Source organism: Tursiops truncatus, chromosome 1 (assembly GCF_011762595.2).
Source record: "Tursiops truncatus isolate mTurTru1 chromosome 1, mTurTru1.mat.Y, whole genome shotgun sequence".
Lineage (NCBI taxonomy): Eukaryota > Metazoa > Chordata > Mammalia > Artiodactyla > Delphinidae > Tursiops > Tursiops truncatus.
This window is the reverse complement of record NC_047034.1, coordinates 49,601,523-49,620,797: the sequence shown is the minus strand read 5'-3', so window position 1 is coordinate 49,620,797 and position 19,275 is coordinate 49,601,523. Positions and strand designations below refer to the sequence as shown.

Here is a 19,275-nt window from a genome sequence, read left to right as displayed (position 1 = left end):
TAAGGTTAGTTTTATGGCCTAGAATATGGTCTGTCTTGGTAAATGTTCCATGTGTACTTGAAACAATGTATATTGTGTATATTAGGTGTAATGTTCTATAAATGTCAATTAGGTCAAGTTGGTTGATAGTGTGGTTCAAGTCTTTCAAATCCTTGCTGAATTTTTATCTACTTGCTCTATCAATTACTCATTTATTGCTTGAAAAGGGCTGTTTTTTCCGTGCTTTCTTGAATGCAGAACATTGTGTGTAGGAGGACAGAGGAGGCTGAAGTAAATAATACTATTTACACCAGAAATGGTCATGCCTTTTCTTCTGTCATGCCATCAGTATGGGTGTTGAGTGAATCTAGTCAGCCGTTGAACCGGGTTTGGTTTTGTTGTTACTATGTATAACCTCAGCACATCACACACTTAAATTCCTCCAGCTGTGGGCTGCTGCTACCTTATGCTTAGTGTGAGGCCTGGGTGCCTGAGGGTGTTTTTTTTTTTTAGAATTCTCACTCCCCCCTCAGCTTTCAGTAGTCTCTGCACATCTACCACAGAGGGAATCTCTCTCTGTACCTTTTCTCCTCATCCATCGATAAGACTGCTACTGCTTATTACTCAGAGTGAGGCTCATGGTGAGAGTGGGATAGAGTTCTTTGTCCTTTTAGTCTAGTCTCAGTCTTAGGCCCTCAGGGGTGGCAATTTCTCAGTGTTCTTGCATCCTCCCTGCCCCCGCAAATGTCAGCCAAATTCTGCCTTGTGTGAAAGAAAACATGTCTTGAGTGGGAACTCCCTGTCCAGCCCCCAGGGGCAAGAGATCTCTGCTTTGTGTCAGCACAGGGTCTGGAGCCCAGGGGCTCCCTGTCCTGCCACAGTGGTAGACAGGGTTTGCTTTCACTCCTCCTCCAAAGGCAGTGGATATCTGCCTAGCTTTCTGCTTTTCCCCCAGTGGCTTAAGGATTTTTCTTTGTATGAAATAAGGGTCTAGGGAAGTGGCAGGATTTCATGCCTGTGTGCCACTGAGGAGGGATCTCTCTGTTCTCAATTTGTCTTACAGCACCCAGTTAATGAAAAAAAGTACATGTGAAATCTTCTTGGGTCTGAGGCTCCCCGTTATTCTAAAATGTCATAACTGAGGCTCCCAGTTATTCTAAAATGTCACCTTAAGAATTTGTTAATTTTAGCTGTTTTCTTCTTATCTGCTTTTATGGTGGCTGCCTATTCCTTGGGTGCTCTATCAAAGGTGAAACAGTTGTTGTATCTTATAGGGGCTTGTCATTCTTTGGAATTCGGTTTACTTTGCTGACACGCAACTTCTACTATCTGATGGGTTTAAGAAAAGTTACGATTTTGTAGACTATCTAGCATTTTCTTCTTGTTAGTGTGGGAGCAATGTTCTGTCGCAGTTTTCTCTGTCTTAAGTGGAAGCAGAACTCTCCGGGAGTTTGGTCTTAAATGACTTAGTAGTGACGTTTCTTCTTTTGCACTTTGTTGGTACTCATGTAAAGATAAAAGAGCTTCTTTCTATGGCTCCCTCACCTGTCTTCTCTCCCCTGGTGGGTGCTTTCAGCTCAGGGCTCCCTGGCTATGTGCTGTGAAGTGGGCATAGAGCCAAGAGCCAAAACCAGGTTGTGGTAAGTTACAAATTTGTGACAGCTTTGGTGATTCTTTATATTATCCATCCTGACAGACTGAGGTACCAAACTCTAATTTATAATAGCACAGACTCAGAGGTGGTTCTAAGGGAACAGTGGTGGAAGGCAGAAATTTTTCTGAGCTAAAATCAGACCATCTGGCAACCCTATCTCTCTGCCTTTAGTGGGATTTCTTAGAAGGCTACTAGAATTATAAATGTTAAATTAATATTTGAATAAGTGAATAGAGAGTAGGAGAAAAAGGTACAGAAAGGCAAATTTGCCTATTCTAATCCTGGGACAGGTGTTAATGGACTGAGATCATGTTTTGGGGTATGCCTTAGATAGGAAGGAAGGCAGAGACAGGATATATTTACCAATAGAGTGTTTAGGATTATAACATCCCTCTGAGAGTTTAAAATCATCTCCCCAAATAATGAACATTTTTATTTTACATTTTGGAAAGGTTTTACCATGAATCACTGTACACCAAGTTAGATTCCAGGGGAAGACAGTCTCAAGTTAGATTCCAATGGAAGACAGTCTCTTAGAAAACATAACAAAGTTAAAGACACATTGCCAATATCAAGTAGCTGTGAATAGAGGATATTTATCCTGCCTAAAACTAGCTACGTGACATTTATATTTTAAGGAATAATCATTTAACATTTTTGCCACAGCTGTCAGTCTCAACTTGTTATGAGAAACACTTGGTTAGGTTTTAAAATTGGAACTTTTTTTTTTAAACATCTTTATTGGAGTATAATTGCTTCACAATGGTGTGTTAGTTTCTGCTCTACAACAAAGTGAATCAGTTATACATACACATATGTTCCCATATCTCTTCCCTCTTGCACCTCCCTCCCTCCCACCCTCCCTATCCCACCCCTCTAGGTGGTCACAAAGCACCGAGTTGATCTCCCTGTGCCATGCGGCTGCTTCCCACTAGCTATCTATTTTACGTTTGGTAGTGTATATATGTCCATGCCACTCTCTCACTTTGTCACAGCTTACCCTTCCCCCTCCCCATATCCTCAAGTCCATTCTCTAGTAGGTCTGTGTCTTTATTCTTGTCTTACCCCTAGGTTCTTCATGACATTTTTATTTTTTCTTAGATTCCATATATATGTGTTAGCATATGGTATTTGTCTTTCTCTTTCTGACTTACTTCACTCTGTATGACAGACTCTAGGTCCATACACCTCACTACAAATAACTCAATTTCGTTTCTTTTTATGGCTGAGTAATATTCCATTGTATATATGTGCCACATCTTCTTTATCCATTCATCCGATGATGGACACTTAGGTTGTTTCCATCTTCTGGCTATTGTAAATAGAGCTGCAATGAACATTTTGGTACGTGACTCTTTTTTTTTTTTTTTTTTGCAATACATGGGCCTCTCACTGTTGTGGCCTCTCCCCCTGCAGAGCATAGGCTCCAGATGTGCAGGCTCAGCAGCCATGGCTCACAGGCCTAGCTGCTCCGCGGCATGTGGGATCTTCCCGGACTGGGGCATGAACCCATGTCCCCTGCATCGGCAGGCGGACTCTCAACCACTGTGCCACCAGGGAAGCCCCCATGACTCTTTTTGAATTATGGTTTTCTCAGGGTATATGTCCAGTAGTGGGAATGCTGGGTCATATGGTAGTTCTATTTGTAGTTTTTTAAGGAACCTCCATAATGTTCTCTATAGTGGCTGTACCATAAAATTGGAACTTTTAAAGCAGTATCAGAGGAATAAATTTCCCAGTGTATAAAAATCTGTGATACACGGTAACAACTACCATGGTCTGTCAGATCACACTTTAGCTCAAATCTAACCCAACACTTGAGACTGCTAAGCATGAAGATCAGGCTAAGTAGCTGTGTATTACGGCTGAAGACACTAAGCTGGCCATCTCAGACAAAGGGGCATTAATTTCATACAATCTGTATGATGATGTGACTTTCCCAGTAGTGAGATATGGTATAATCTATGAGTACTAACCCAGGAATGGAGCTTAAATTTTTAAGTTTCACATGTAGAGGACTACTGCCAACCAGCTGAGAAAAGGCTTAACTGGGCTGTATAACAATCCCCTAACCTAACAAATGTAAATGAAATTTTAGCTCAACTGTAACTATAAAGTGAGATTTAAATTTGGAATTTAAGGGGTTGCAAAATAGTACCTCAGAGTAAGGGATATGGTACCCACAAGGAAAGGAGTTTTATTAACAAATGCCTGGGTTTATGCAAAGACAGACTGATATGAGAGCATAAGCAATCAGGGAGTTGTAGTAGAAAAAAAAAGACGGGAAGAGAAAGACTGATTTAAAGGACAAGGGGAAAGCACACAGGTGAATCTTACCCCAGTATGAGGAGGGCATTTGTAGTACCTCTTGGAGAGTCACTGTTGATAGGTATCAATTATGTTTATGTTTAGCATAGAGCCTATGGCAGGTATAGGTGCCCAACAGACAGTTTTTGAAAATATATGCTCTGTGCTCCCAATTAGATGGTGAGCTACTTGATTATATTCTTTTCTATATTCTCCTCTTCATCTAACACAGTATTAGGGATTAGTATTTGCTCAAAATTCATTAGTTAATTGATTTCTCTGCCTTTGGCATCTTCAGTGAAGCACAGTTCACAAGGCAGAGTCCTCTTTCAGAAATGTATGAGCTGCCCTCCCCCTCAAAATGGACAAAGACAAAGAAGATGACAGCGGGATGAGAAGGAAAGGGTGCTAACATTTTACCAAATTAATGAGGGGATACTGGTGCCCACAATGTGCTGGGAAATACAAAAACAGTCATAAGCCCATCTCGGAAAAGCCTGAGCAAGCCTACAGGGATTAGAACAGTTGCTGAATTTACGGTACCCTGGGAACCTCTATTTGTCAAGTGCCATAGATGCAGCCCTGACACTGGCACAGGTGAAGATGAATTTTCATTCAGAGCAGTGAGCCTTCTGACTCCATTAATCCTCAGGGTTTTGATGATGAATTTCTTTCTTTTTTTATTTTATTTATTTTCACTCTAATGCCTCCTCCCACTGCCCTGTAACAGCGTGCAAGGAACAGAACAGATGGTGCTTTACGTGGAAGACCAAGGGCTCATGAGGATACAAAGCCTGCCCACTCTGAAATCACATGACTGCACGTGCAAGGAAAAGCCCTGATTTCCCCTGGGAGACACAGATGCAATGATGTTAGTATTCCCAGTGGAGGGGGAGGAGGGGAGGGCTAACAGGCCATTTACAAGGAAGCCCACACTTACACTAATATACTCTTCAGCAGGGACCATGTTTAAATCACAAAACAACGGGAGGACCAATATCTGAAGATTCAGAAACACCAAAGTAAAACAGAGGCGAATGAAGGTTTTAGTACGCTGCTACGCAAAGCGCATGTAGAGCGAACTAGTAAGGACATACAGTAGTAGAACACTGGCCTCTAGTTAACCTGCCATTGGCTCTGACCCAGTTTTAATCGGAAGAAGGCAGGATTTACAACCTGCTTAAGGATGGAGTTTGACAACTGCTATAATCAGAAGAGCTGTCAACACAAGGACAGCTGTCAAGCCAAACTGTAATTCATAAAAAATAATAGCTAAGCCCCCAAGACATCCCCAACATTGTCTGCAATCACTGGATTTAACTATATTTATAGTGTTATGAAAGTTCCAAGAATAGATTAAGGGTCCTAAAATAAAATAAAATCAACAAATAGCTATTGAGTGCCTATTAAATAAAAAGATTAAATAACATTAAATGACTAAATGGATAAAATATGCCCAGCAGATTCCCTGGCATATAGTAGGTGCTTAATAAATGGCAATTATTATTATTGTTACATGCTAAGCTCTGTTTTGACAACCTTAAAATCGGGCAAAAGTCTAGTGACCTAGTAAGAAAATCTAAATTAAAAATTAATCACACCTAAAAGTGATCATTAAAGTATTAATTTCACAAAACATTCCTGAGTTGTCAGAATATTTTAGTTTTATATATTTGTAATGCCAAAACCTCTAACTAATGATATTACTGGAATGTTTAATTATCTTGATTATAACATATATGGTATTTGTTTTGTTCTTTCTACAATGAATAATATAATCTGAGAGACAGATAGAAATAGAAATCATTTTACTAGATCAATTTTGGGCAGGATTCCTGAATCAGGGATAATTTTTATGATTGTCTAAACTCTCAGTGAACAGAAATAGGAATATGCAGGTGCACAAATGGACACGTATATACGTGTTTACTCACAAGTACAGTTTTGAAAAATAGCCTGACCCACTGACCAAGGTGACCAATGATAAAAGACTTTCATTTATTTCTATAAAAGACTATCTTCCACAAAATAATGTGTGCTTTAAAAGGATACTAGGACTGTAATTATTTACAGAGTTATGAAAAGACGACTGGAAGTGGAATCAGAAGATCTGGACAAGTGTCTTGGCTCTGCCACCTACAGCTTGTGTTACCCTGTCAAGGTCACTTCACCTATCTGGACTTCAGTTTTTCATCTGCAAATGTAGGAAAACAAGGCCTAGCTCAGACATTTGTTGGAAAGGTTAAGAGATTTTATATATGAAAACAGTAACACCACCATCTTATATCTGCCTAGGTCTGGATATTTTTTTTGTATGTGTGTAAACTTTATTAGAGTATAAAATACATACAGAAGAGTTCCAAAACAATAAACATAAACTTTCTTAAGATAAATTTATCCATGTAACTAGCACACAGATCAAGAATCAGCTCATCATTAGAATCTCAGAAGCACCCCTGCCCTGTTAATCCCTTCCAAATGCCACCTACCCAGTTCCCCAAGGTGACCATTATCCTGTCTGCTAATGCTGGAGATGAGTTTTTCCTGTTTTTGATCTTCATATAAATGGAAGCATATAGTACATACTGAGTTCAGGATGCCAGATACAAAACAGTATGTTCGTGAGATTCATCATTTTACACTCAGTGTCTCTTTTTACAATTCCAGTTCATTATCTTTCTGTACTGCCTTTTAGAACTACCTTTCAGTTCACCATAATTTGCTTTTTTTTTTGGGTGCCAATTCTGCACTTCAACCTATTCGTATTGTAAGATTTCTATATTTTTTCACTTACTGAAATTCTATTTGATTCTCTTTCAAATCTGCTTATTCTTTTTTGGAGTGTCTTGTTTCTGTGTTCTTGATTCCTTGATTTTATACAATCTTTTTCTGATAATTTCTATCCAATAGTTTTACTTAAATTCCTTAAAGTCTAATCCTGTGGTTTACTATGTCTGCTGACATTCACTCAGATGTAATCTGTAATTCCGGATTGTGAGCTCATTTTCAGCAGAACTTCTTTCTGTAGGAATTTTGTGCTGCATTGGTTGAGGATGTGTCTCTCAAGAGAAGTTTAGCATTTGCTTCTGCCAGTTCCTTTAGGGGTAACCAGCCTAGTACACTTATGTTAATTTCTCAACTTGAGAATTTCTGAAACAGAGTATAAGTTTAAACCCCAAACTTGCATGAGGTGGGGCTTTTCTTCCACCCAGATTCTGGTCTGTGGCAGATAAGCTTGTTTTCCTTCCTTACACTAGTGGGTCACCTTTTTCTAATCTAATCTAACTTTTTTTTCCTACTGAGGATGCAGTCCTTTGAAAGTGCTGGTTTACTCTGGATGCAGGTCTCAGTTCCAACTTCCCATTACTCAAGAAGCAACATTTCCAGGGTTTGCTGGCATTGAAACACAAGCCCACAGTTTCCCCAGATTAGACAGTGTTAACTCACACACTAGCACTATGGTTATCAGGTCCTTGTTTATTGGCTGCGAGGTGAAGGACACCCAATGTCTGGGGACATCTGTTACCTTGAAAAGGATGTTTGGTATATTTTATCCAGCAAATAGTAGGTGCTCATTAAATGTTTGTTGAATGAATGAAATATAATTAAGTTGTATTTATAGTACTAATAGAGCCTATGATATTTAGATTTAAAATAATTTAAATTTAAAATAATTTAAACTGAATCTTCAAATAGATACATGCATACAGTTCCAAATACAGAAGTCATTAAAGGGTTTATAGGAAAACACTTTTATCCTGCGCTTGTATTCTAGCTCCACACTTCTTCCCTTAGGCAACCAACATTCACTTTTTGTGTATCATTCCATTTACTAGCAAATGTGTACAGATATATTCATGGCAGCACAGTATATGCACTGTTCTGCACCTTATTCCTTTCACTTAACAATATATCTTAGAGATTTTTCCATATCAGTACATAAAGAATATACAGCTTATTTTGAAGCCAGTCAGAAAGACCTTTGAGGGACTTCCTTGGCGGTCCAGTGGTTAAGATTTTGTGCTTCTAATGCAGGGGGTGTGGGTTTGATCCCTGGTCAGGGAACTAAGGTCCCACACGCCGCACGGTGCAGCCAAAAAAAAAAAAAAATTCCCAACCCTGCTGCTCCACAGAAATGAAGTTTACACATGTCAAACTTAAATGGACACATTCCCACCTCTGTAAAGGCATTCACCCCTAACGGTTAACTAGGGATGACAGAGTGACTCATCTACATTCTCAAGGGCATATTTAGTCTGGTTTAACTGTTTCTACAGTTTCTGGATGGAGAAATGAAAGGAAAACACAAAACGTGCCACAGAGAAGGCACTAAAAAATGTCTAATGAGTGGATGAAAGAAGGAATGAGGGGATGAAAGTAAGAACTGATTTAGCACAGCACGTGGTTGCATTGGCGGAGTTGTCTTTCTAAGCCGAGCAGTGAACTCTGGACCTTATGCACGTATATTGAAATAAAAAGTTTGCCTGGCTTCTTGAAGCCAGGCAGCAGGAAGAAGGCGCAGCCCTGAATTTTAGGCTGAGGGCCTCACAACCACTGTTGAAGAGTTTCCTTTTTTCCCTTTCAGATTATCTGTGGTTGTTTGACTTACGTCAAGTTCAAACAGCTAGGGAGGTAGCTGAGAAACGTTTTTTCCTGGGTCGAAAATTAGAGTTAAGAGTAGCCAGCATTTGGTGATGTCAGAGGAGCTATCTGAAAGAATTCTATAAACACCTTTGCAGAGTGAGAAATGTGAGTGCTGTGGAAGGAGGCAGGGGAAGGCATTTGTTTTTCTCTCCTTTCCTGGTAAATCTAGAGATATGGGTTTGAATCTCTGGCTCCCTTAGGTAAGTTTATTAACTTCTTTGAGTTTTGATTTCCTCATTTATAAACTGGGGAAAACAATAATTACTTCGGAGGGCTGTTTATAGAAAGGAGCCTAGTGATTACCTGTATACTGTGATAGATACGCTTTTTTTTTTTTTTGGCTGCCTTGGGTCTTTGTTGCTGCACGCGGGCTTTCTCTAGTTGCGACGAGTGGAGGCTACTCTTCGTCGCGGTGCGCGGGCTTCTCATTGTGGTGGCTTCTCTTGTTGCGGAGCACAGGCTCTAGGCGTGCTGGTTTCAGTAGTTGCAGAACGTGGGCTCAGTAGCTGTGGCTCATGGGCTCTAGAGCACAGGCTCAGTAGTTGTGTAGCACGGGCTTAGCTGCTCCGTGGCATGTGGGATCTTCCCAGACCAGGGATTGAACCCATGTCCCCTGCAATGGCAAGCGGATTCTTAAGCACCGTGCCACCAGGGGAGTCCTGGATATGCACATTTTTAATGGCACACCTTTCAAAGGCATTTGGTAACACAGAATATACATGTATGCATATCTGTGTGTATATATATGCAATTTAAATTAACTATTTTAAGTACAGAATACAGAGGAATATAAAGGCTAATTAAACAAGTTTTTGGCTATTACAAGTAATGCTGCAATACCTGTTCTTAATTATGTCTCATTATATACATTCTGGGGAGTATTTCTAGGGAATATACTAGAAGTGAAATTGCTGGATTGTATGGTATGTGTACCTTCAACTTCACTAGACTTTGCCAAATTCATCTCCAAAGTGATTGCAACAGTTGACACTCACAACAGCAATGTACAACAGTTCTTGTTCCTCTACATCCTAATATTAATCTTTGTAAATGTTTACATGGTGCCAATCTGTGTGAAGTTATATCTAAATGTGTTAACCTGCATTCCCTGATTATCGCTGGGAGACAATTCTCCAAGGGACTCTCATGTTTCTGCACCCCTTGTGAGCAGAGGTCATGACAGCTTTTACTCGGGACTATCTTTCCAAAAATGTTTATATAGTGAACAGCCTTCAACAACAGAGGTACTGTTTCTTTCCAGAGTGGAAGGCAGGTTTGTTTATTGTCCAGTACAATAAACATATGTGTTCTCCACACCAAAGGTTGAGCAGGTCTTCTGGCAGCTTATTATAAAAGACTAGAGTTCCCTAAGCTTAGGATTTCTAAGCTATGATGCACTATGTGTGCAGGACCTACCTGGGCTTTTCTTCACAGCTCCAGTGGGACTCAAGGGGAAATAACACAAACACAAAGCTCATGCTGCTTGCTGTGCTGTGAATAATAGTCTTTTGTCTCTGATCCATGAGTTGTGTGTCTTTTGCCAGCATCCATAAGACTGTACCAAGCTAATTTGTTAGTCTGCAAGCAGAGTACAATGTCAGACTATTCATAGTTCTTGAAAGTTATTGGTGAAGGTGAGCATCTTGTTTATCGGTTATTTGGCTCTTCCCATTTGTGAGCTGACTATCTGTTTTTTGGAGTCTATTTTTTCCATTTGATTGTCTTTTTTTAATAAATTTATTTATTTATTTATTTTTGGCTGTGTTGGGTCTTCATTGCTGCACACGGGCTTTCTCTAGTTGTGGTGAGCGGGCGCTACTCTTCGTTGTGGTGCGCGGGCTTCTCACTGCAGTAGCTTCTCTTGTTGAGGAGCACGGACTCTAGGCGCGGGCTTCAGTAGTTGTGGTGCACGGGCTCAGTAGCTGTGGCTTGTGGGCTCTAGAGCGCAGGCTCAGTAGTTGTGGCACACGGGCTTAGTTGCTCTGTGGGATCTTCCCGGACCAGGGCTCAAACCCGTGTCCCCTGTGTTGGCAGGCAGGTTCTTAACCACTGGGCCACCAGGGAAGCCCCGATTGTCTTTCTTACTGACTGGGAGATGTTCTTGATATATTCTGGTTTAAATATCGATGGCTGTCTTTTATTCAACCATATTCACACCCAAATAGATTAAAAGTAACAACACTTTTTCTGGTACTTTACAGTTTACAAAATACTTCAATATCTTTTACCTCACTGAAATTACCCAGTAGCTCTTCGAGAGCCATATTATTTCCATTACAGATTATCCTCTGTTTTACAGATTACTTAAGTGAAGATTAGTTAACCACGCTAATCAGTTAATAGGGGAAATAAGTTAAAAAATAAAATCTATTTTTCTTCACTTCAACTACATCAAGAAAGCATTTCTTATAGGAGAGATTCTAGCCCCTAAGTGACAGTGATTAGCATCTTACTTGTCACTGACAGTAGCAAGAATGAAATAATAAATTTTCAAAAGGAGACTGGAGGAGCCTCCATTTCTATTGATTGTACAGAAATGCTCAATTTACTGTGAATGTGTCCATAAGAATTTTAACCTATCTCCAACTTTACAGGTTATTAATCTGTTTTTTTTCTTTCTTTTTTTTTTTTTTTTTAGTTACTGTATTTCTGCTAGTGGCTAGGCATTTTTCTAAGCACTATGTTGGGCTGGACAAAATTGAGATAAACAAATAGAGAAAAGTCAAATATAATTAGCAATAATTTAAAAGCATCTTACCATAATGTAGAGCTGTTTGACCTTCATTGTCCTATAAAAGAAACAAACAGTATATTTTAGAACCTAAGGTATTGCAAAAGTATGAAGGTACATATGCTACAGCAAACATATTATATACCAAAGTTCCATAGGTTTAAAAGATACAGGAAAGGAAGTCAGTTCTCTGAGCCTCGCAGTAACTTTTGACCAAACTCTCCATCTAGGAGAAAAGGAGAATGCTGAATGGTGACTTGTACACTGCAGCAGCTACAGTTAGAGTGACAGGATGACCAGACCTGCAGTTAGTGGCAAAAAAATGGACTCTGTATATCACTTATCTTGCTAGTATTATAGTGTTGTTTTCTAAGCACATTCCCAAAACCTATCTAAGAAGTCTATGATTTACAGTAAGAGTTAGTAGCTTTTTAATCCCTTTTCAAAGATTCACTGATTCCAGGTTTATAACACTAGGTTTCCCAATCATATCAAATATCATAAAGAAATGTGATTTCAAAGCACACAAAGTCCTACAAGTTGTTAAAGTCAAAAGTTCCCACATATACTCAGGAAACTCCAACTGTTCAGTTAATTTTTTTATTCCTTTAAAACCAAGATACTCTAACTACATAAACTAGTTATAGCACAGATAAGTCTTTTTTAGCAATGCTATTTCTTTTAACTTAATTTTTATTTTATATTGGACTATAGTTGATTTACAATGTTGTTAGTTTCAGGTGTACCGCGAAGTGATTCAGTCATACGTATACCTATATCTATTGTTTTTCAGATTCTTTTCCCATATAGGTTATTACAGAATACTGAGTAGAGTTCTCTGTGCTATACAGCAGGTCCTTGTTGGTTATCTATTTTATATATAGTAATGTGCCTATGTTAATCTCAAGCTCCTAATTTATCCCTCCCCCCGCCTGTCCCCTTTGGTAAACATAAGTTTTTGAAATCTCTGAGTCTGTTCTGTTTTGTAAATAAGTTCATTTGTATCATTTTTTTGGATTCCACATATAAGTTATAACATATGATATTTGTCTTTCTCTGACTTCATTTAGTATGATAATCTCTAGGTCCATCCATTTTGTGGCAAATGGCATTATTTCATTCATTTTTTTATGGCTAATATTCTATTGTATATATGTACTACATCTTCTATATCCATTCCTCTGTCGATGTACACTTAGGTTGCTTCTACGTCTTGGCTACTGTAAACAGCGCTGCAATGAACACTGGGGTGCATGTATCCTTTCAAACCATGGTTTTCTCCAGATATATGTCCAGGACTGGGATTGCTGGGTCATATGGTAGTTCTGTTCTTAGTTTTTTAAGGAACCTCCACACTGTTTGTTCTCCATAGTGGTTGTACCAGTTTACATTCCCACCAAAAGTGTAGGAGGGGTTCCCTTTTCTCCATACCCTCTCCAGCACTTATTGTTTGTAGACTTTTTGATGATGGCCATTCTGACTGGTGTGAGGTGATTCCTCATTGTAGTTTTGATTTGCATTTCTCTAATGTTTAGCCATGTTGAGCATCTTTTCATGTGCTTTTTGGCCATCCGTATGTCTTTCTTTAGAGAAATGTCTATTTAGATCTTCTGCCCACTTTTTGGTTGGTTTTTCTTTGATATTGAGCTGAATGAGCTGTTTGTAAATTTTAGAGATTAATCCTTGGTCGGTTGCTTTGTTTGCAAATATTTTCTCCCATCCTATGAGTTGTCTTTTCATTTTGATTATGGCTTTCTTTGCTGTGCAGAAGCTTTTAAGTTTAATTAGGTCCCATTTGTTTATTTTTGTTTTTATTTTCATTACTCTAGGAGGTGGATCCAAAAAGATATTGCTGCAGCTTATGTCAAAGAGTGTTCTGCCTACGTTTTCCTCTAAGAGTTTTATAGTATCCCGTCTTACATTTAGGTCTTTAATCCATCTTGAGTTTATTTTTGTGTATGGTGTTAGGGAGTGTTTTAATTTCATTCATTTACATGTAGCTGTCCAGTTTTCCCAGCACCATTTATTGAAGAGATTGTCTTTTCTCCACTGTATATTCTTTCCTCCTTTGTCATAGATTAGTTGGCCACAGCTGTGTGGGTTTATTTCTGGGCTTTCTATCCTGTCCCACTGATCTATATTTCTGTTTTTATGCCAGTACCATTCTCTTTTGATTACTGCAGCTTTGTAGTACAGTCTGAAGTCAGGGAGCCTGATTTCTCCAGCTCTGTTTTTCTTTCTCAGGACTGCTTTGGCTATTCAGGGTCTTTTGTGTTTCTGTACAAATTTAAAACTTTTTTGTTCTAGTTCTGTGAAAAATGCTATTGGTAATTTGATTGGGATTGCATTGAATCTGTAGATTGCCTTGAGTAGTATAGTCATTTTCACAATGTTGATTCTTCCAATCCAAGAACATGGTATATCTTTCCATCTAAGCAATGATATTTCTTAAGCTGAGAGCAGGTGATCATATTACATGAGCAACACATAATCAGGATTAAGTACAGGTGAAAAGTAGAATTTAGTAGTTTAGTTGATATGCATTTAGTATGTGCATGGCCATTATTAAGCCCCCGGTAATTAAGAATAAATGATTAACCATTATTGTGAATAACTGAGACAGGGTGGTATTATGATTTAAATCAACTACTCTTGGACAAGCCATATCTACCTTTCCCATTTCCTAAAAGCTGAATGTGGCAGTTGGTTCCCAGAAGGTTTTGGGTGTGGTTCTTTCTATTTAATCTCCTAAGAAGAAAAGCAAAAAGCTGCCACAGAGAGCTTATTTTCTGGTTCAGATAGGTAGTAAGAAAAAAGTCATGCCTTAAGGGCTTTTTAACACCTAGAGAAGCTTTGGCAGGGATAACAGCTGGTGGGAGTAGAGAAACAACTTTGAGGCAATACAGTTTAATTAAACTGTTTCCTACTAGGGAATAAGAGTTCTCATTGGATTTGGAGGTGAGGGGTGGGTGGGTGGGACGAGATATGAAAGAAGTAATTTTGAGGAACCCTGTGAGTAGGGTAGACTCTTCTGAGGTGCAACAGTGGCTATGTTTGGGATGCCCATTACACATCATAAGGATAATAATAAACTCTAAGGGGAGTAAAAGATGGAAAGCAGCATCAAGAAGTCAGGAAGAGATCATTTTTGTCTACTACTTTTTTGTGTTTTTCAATACAGCCTCTACTTTGCTCCCAGCTCCTCTCTGCCTTGCCCTGCCCTTGAGGTTAAGGGCAGGTAGGAGAAGAGAGCTGAGGCAGCTACAGTAAACAGGATTGAAGAGATGATTATGTGGGGCAGCACAACAGTGTGAAGTTGTACTCCAGAGTATATGGACTTGCCTTGCCTGGCTATGGCCAAGGGCAGTTTTGAAAGAACTGCACTGCCCATTATGGCTTTAGACTCATATCTGCTTTGCTAGTTTACAGAGTTAATCTGTAAAAGTGTGTGTGTGTGTATATGGGTACACACATTTGATGGGTTTATACATTCACATTTATAGCTTAAATGCTCAGCATCAGAAAGCAATTTCAGAAAGAGTTTAATCTATTGCAGTTTCAAGACTCTAACTCATGCATCCATCATGCAAGGTTATATTTTCCACAATTATCCTCTTTAGAAACTAGTTCTCTTGCTATTTGTGCATAACTTTCTTGCTTAATCACTGTGTTCATATATACTCAAAGTTCAGTTTCATTCTATTTGTAATTGTTTATCTTCACTAGAGAGGTGGAAGCATAATTAACTTATTTTAGTCACTTTTACCAATGAATACTAAATCTCTATCTCCACCCCAACTTCCAGCTGATTAATTAAAAATGTTTATTAAGCTCCTACTATGGCCCAGGCACTGTTCTAGGTACTGGGAACAAAGAGGTGACAAAAACAGAGAAGGTCTTTCATGTTATAAATCTTACATACTAGTGATAGGTGAAGTAGTAAGCAAATAAATCTATTCTATAATAGGTAGTGATATGTGCTCTGAAAAAAAAAAGGCATAATAGAGTCTAGCGTGATGTGGGATGCTATTTTATTTTTTGTTTTGTTTTTTGCGGTACGCAGGCCTCTCACTTTTGTGGCCTCTCCCGTTGCGGAGCACAGGCTCTGGACGCGCAGGCTCAGCGGCCATGGCTTACGGCCCCAGCCGCTCCACGGCATGTGGGATCTTCCTGGACTGAGGCACGAACTTGTGTCCCCTGCATTGGCAGGCAGATTCTCAACCACTGCGCCACCAGGGAAGCCCTGGGATGCTATTTTAGATAGAAAGAACAAGGAAGAGCTTTATGAGAAGATACGTACACACAGACAATTGAGGAAGAGTCTAGGGTACCCATGGAACACAAGCTGAGCAAATCATAGCATCCATCATCCTCCTGGTCTAAAAGTAAGCAAGTCACTCGAGCCAAATCAATTAGAGTTTTCTCTCAGGATTTAAAAAAATGGAGCTAGGAGATAGAAGTGTGTATGCAGAGAAGGTCTTTTGCTCTCTGGTCAAAAGAAAATGGTGTAGTGAATAAAGACAGATACAAAAATATAAATACTGTAGCATCCCACTTATATATGAAGTGCTTAGAGTAGTCAAATTCAGAGAGACAGAAATAGAATAGTGGTTACCAGGGGCTGGAGGAGGGAGGAATGGGGAGTTATTGTTCAGTGGGTACAGATTTTCAGTATGGGATGACGAAAACGTTCTGGAGATGGGTAGTGGTGATGGTTGCACACAATGTGAATATACTTAATGCCACTGACCTGTGCACCTAAAAATGCTTAGTTAATTTTCTCATGTATATCTTAACACAATTTTTTAAAAAAGAAAAAAAAAAGTAAAAGATGTGGGCCAAAAACTTATACAACTAGCACTGTTCTCCACTTTTTGGAGAAAACTGGTCTGTGGTAGGAGAGAATGAAGTATCCACAAAGAAGAAAGTAGTGGTGAAAGATCCAGAGAGAGTGAGTCTCTGGTTCTTGTCATTCCAGCTACGCCCTTGCCTTTCTTGGTTAGGTGAGCCAACAACAAAATACCCTCTAGGCAAATGTGATCTTTTTGTCACTTGCAAACAAGAGTCCTAATATAGAACTCAAGGCAATTTGTGACCCAAGCCTTGGTCATCTTCCTCCCAATTTTGTGACTGCTGATTCCCAGTAAGAATACCTATCTCGACTCCCACAGCTGTAAATGCTCTTCACTCTGCTTGAAAACTTTCCTCCAACCTTATAGTGTTTTGCTTTTTTCTCCTATTTTAAAAGTCATCTTTGATATATTTAACCATTTTAAGTAGACCTACAGTCCCTAAATTTCTTTTATTTGAGCTCAGGGAGAGGAAGCAGGTGATGCTACACGTGATGTTTGTGGTGCTGCCTGAGATTTGAGTATTATTGATTGCTTCCTGTGTGCTTTCTAATTTTAGACTGTAAATTCATTTTAAGTGGGGTTTTATCTGTGAAAAATTCTGTGCTGTATTCTCTGGATGGAGATTCTGTCCCTCCAGAATGATTTTGCTTTTGTTTCTGCCAGACACCACGGAGATATTAGCAGTCTGAACACTTTAAGTAGTGTAAATTTTTTTAACATCTTTATAGGACTATAATTGCTTTACATTGTTGTGTTAGTTGCTGCTAAATAACAAAGTGAATCAGCTATATATATACATACATCCCCATAGGCCCCCCACTTGCGTCTCCCTCCCACCCTCCCTATCCCGTCCCTCTAGGAGGTCACAGAGCACCGAGCTGATCTCCCTGCGCTATGCAGCCGCTTCCCACTACCTATCTAACATTTCGTAGTGTATATATGTCAGTGCCACTCTCACTTTGTCTCAGCTTACCCTTCTCCCTCCCTGTGTCCTCAAGTCCATTCTCTACGTCTGCGTCTTTATTCCTGTCCTGCCCCCTAGGTACTTTTTATTTTTTAGATTCCATATATATATGTGTTAGCATATGGTATTTGTTTTTCTCTTTCTGACTTACTTCACTCTGTATGAGACTCTAGGTCCATCCACCTCACAACAAATAATCCAATTTCTTTTCTTTTTATGGCTGAGTAATATTCCACTGTATATATGTGCCACATCTTTATCCATTCATCTGTTCATGAACACTTAGGTTGCTTCCATGTCCTGGCTATTGTAAGTAGTGCTACAGTGATCATTGTGGTACATGACTCTTTTTGAATTACGGTTTTCTCAGGGAATATGCCCAGTAGTGGGATTGCTGGGTCATATGATAGTTCTGTTTTTAGTTTTTTAAGGAACCTCCATACTGTTCTCCATAATGGCTATACCAATTTACATTCCCACCAGAAGTGCAAGAGGGTTCCCTTTTCTCCACACCCACTCCAGAATTTATTGTTTGTAGATTTTTTGATGATGGCCATTCTGACTGGTGTGAGATAATATCTCATTGTAGTTTTGATTTGGATTTCTCTAATGATTAATGATGTTGTGCATTCTTTCATGTGTTTGTTGGCTATCTGTATATCTTCTTGGGAGAAATGTCTATTTAGGTCTTCTGCCCATTTTTGGATTGGGTTGTTTGTTTTGTTGATATTGAGCTGCATGAGCTGCTTGTATATTTTGGAGATTAATCCTTTGTCAATTGCTTTATTTGAAAATATTTTCTCCCATTCTAAGGGTTCTTTTTGTCTTGTTTAGGGTTTCCTTTGCTGTGCAAAACCTTTTAAGTTTTATTAGGTCCCATTTGTTTATTTTTATTTCCATTCCCCTGGGAGGTGGGTCAAAAAGGATCTTGCTGTGATATATGTCACAGAGTGTTCTGCCTATGTTTTCCTCTAAGAGTTTGATAGTGTCTGGTCTTACATTTAGGTCTTTAATCCATTTTGAGTTTATTTTTGTGTGTGGTGTTAGGAAGTGCTCTAATTTCATTCTTTTACATGTAGCTGTCCACTTTTCCCAGCACCACTTATTGAAGAGGCTGTCTTTTCTCCATTGTATATTCTTGCCTCTTTTATCAAAGATAAGGTGACCATATGTGCATGGGTTTATCTCTGGGATGTCTATCCTGTTCCATTGATCTATATTTCTGTTTTTGTGCCAGTACCATACCGTTTTGATTACTGTAGCTTTGTAGTACAGTCTGAAGTCAGGGAGCCTGATTCCTCCAGCTCCATTTTTCTTTCTCAAGATTGCTTTGGCTATTCAGGGTCTTTTGTGTTTCCATACAAATTGTGAAATTTTTTGTTCTAGTTCTGTGAAAAATGCCATTGGTAGTTTGAAAGGGACTGCACTGAATTTGTAGATTGCTTTGGGTAGTATAGTCATTTTCACAATGTTGATTCTTCCAGTCCAAGAACATGGCATTTCTCTCCATCTGTTGGTATCATCTTTAAATTCTTTCAACGGTGCCTTATAGTTTTCTGTATATAGGTCTTTTGTCTCCTTAGGTATGTTTATTCCTACATATTTTATTCTCTTTGTTGCAATGGTAAATGGCAGTGTTTCCTTATTTTCTCTTTCAGATTTTTCATCATTAGTGTATAGGAATGCAAGAGATTTCTGTGCATTAATTTTGTATTCTGCTACTTTACCAAATTCATTGATTAGCTCTAGTAGTTTTCTGATAGCATCTTTAGGATTCTCTATGTATAGTATCATGTCATCTGTAAACAGTGACAGTTTTACTTCTTCTTTTCTGATTTGGATTCCTTTTATTTCTTTTTCTTTTATGATGCTGTAGCTAAAACTTCCAAAACTATGCTGAATAATAGTGGTGAGAGTGGGCAACCTTCTCTTACTCCTGATCTTAGTGGAAATCGTTTCAGTGTTTCACCATTGAGAACGATGTTGGCTGTGTGTTTGTCATATGTGAGCTTTATTATGTTGTTTATGAGGTAAGTTTCCTCTATGCCTACTTTCTGGAGAGTTTTTAATCATAAATGAGTGTTGAAATTTGTTGAAAGCTTTTTCTGCATCGATTGACATTATCATACGCTTTCCATCCTTC

The 19,275-nt window shown here is 38.9% G+C and overlaps 1 protein-coding gene across 16 annotated transcripts in view; it reads right to left on the bottom strand.

The window, feature by feature from the left end:
* The window catches only part of ACBD6 (acyl-CoA binding domain containing 6), a 235,993-nt gene that overhangs the window by 24,500 nt on the left and 192,218 nt on the right, over nt 1–19,275 (bottom strand). For 9 of the 16 annotated variants that reach the window (XR_012331304.1, XR_002179951.3, XR_012331308.1 and 6 more), the window contains one exon: nt 11,343–11,373. The exons of 3 other annotated variants lie outside the window; for them this stretch is intronic. Coding sequence is in view for 6 of the 13 variants with exons in the window: in XM_019952745.3 (XP_019808304.2) it covers nt 11,343–11,373 (31 nt within the window). In the remaining 7 variants the exon portion in view is untranslated. Of the gene's footprint in view, nt 1–5,914; nt 6,135–11,342; nt 11,374–19,275 lie in introns of those variants that run through there. 4 more of the 16 variants (XR_012331305.1, XR_004526004.2, XM_033853978.2 and 1 more) reach the window with 1 other exon arrangement.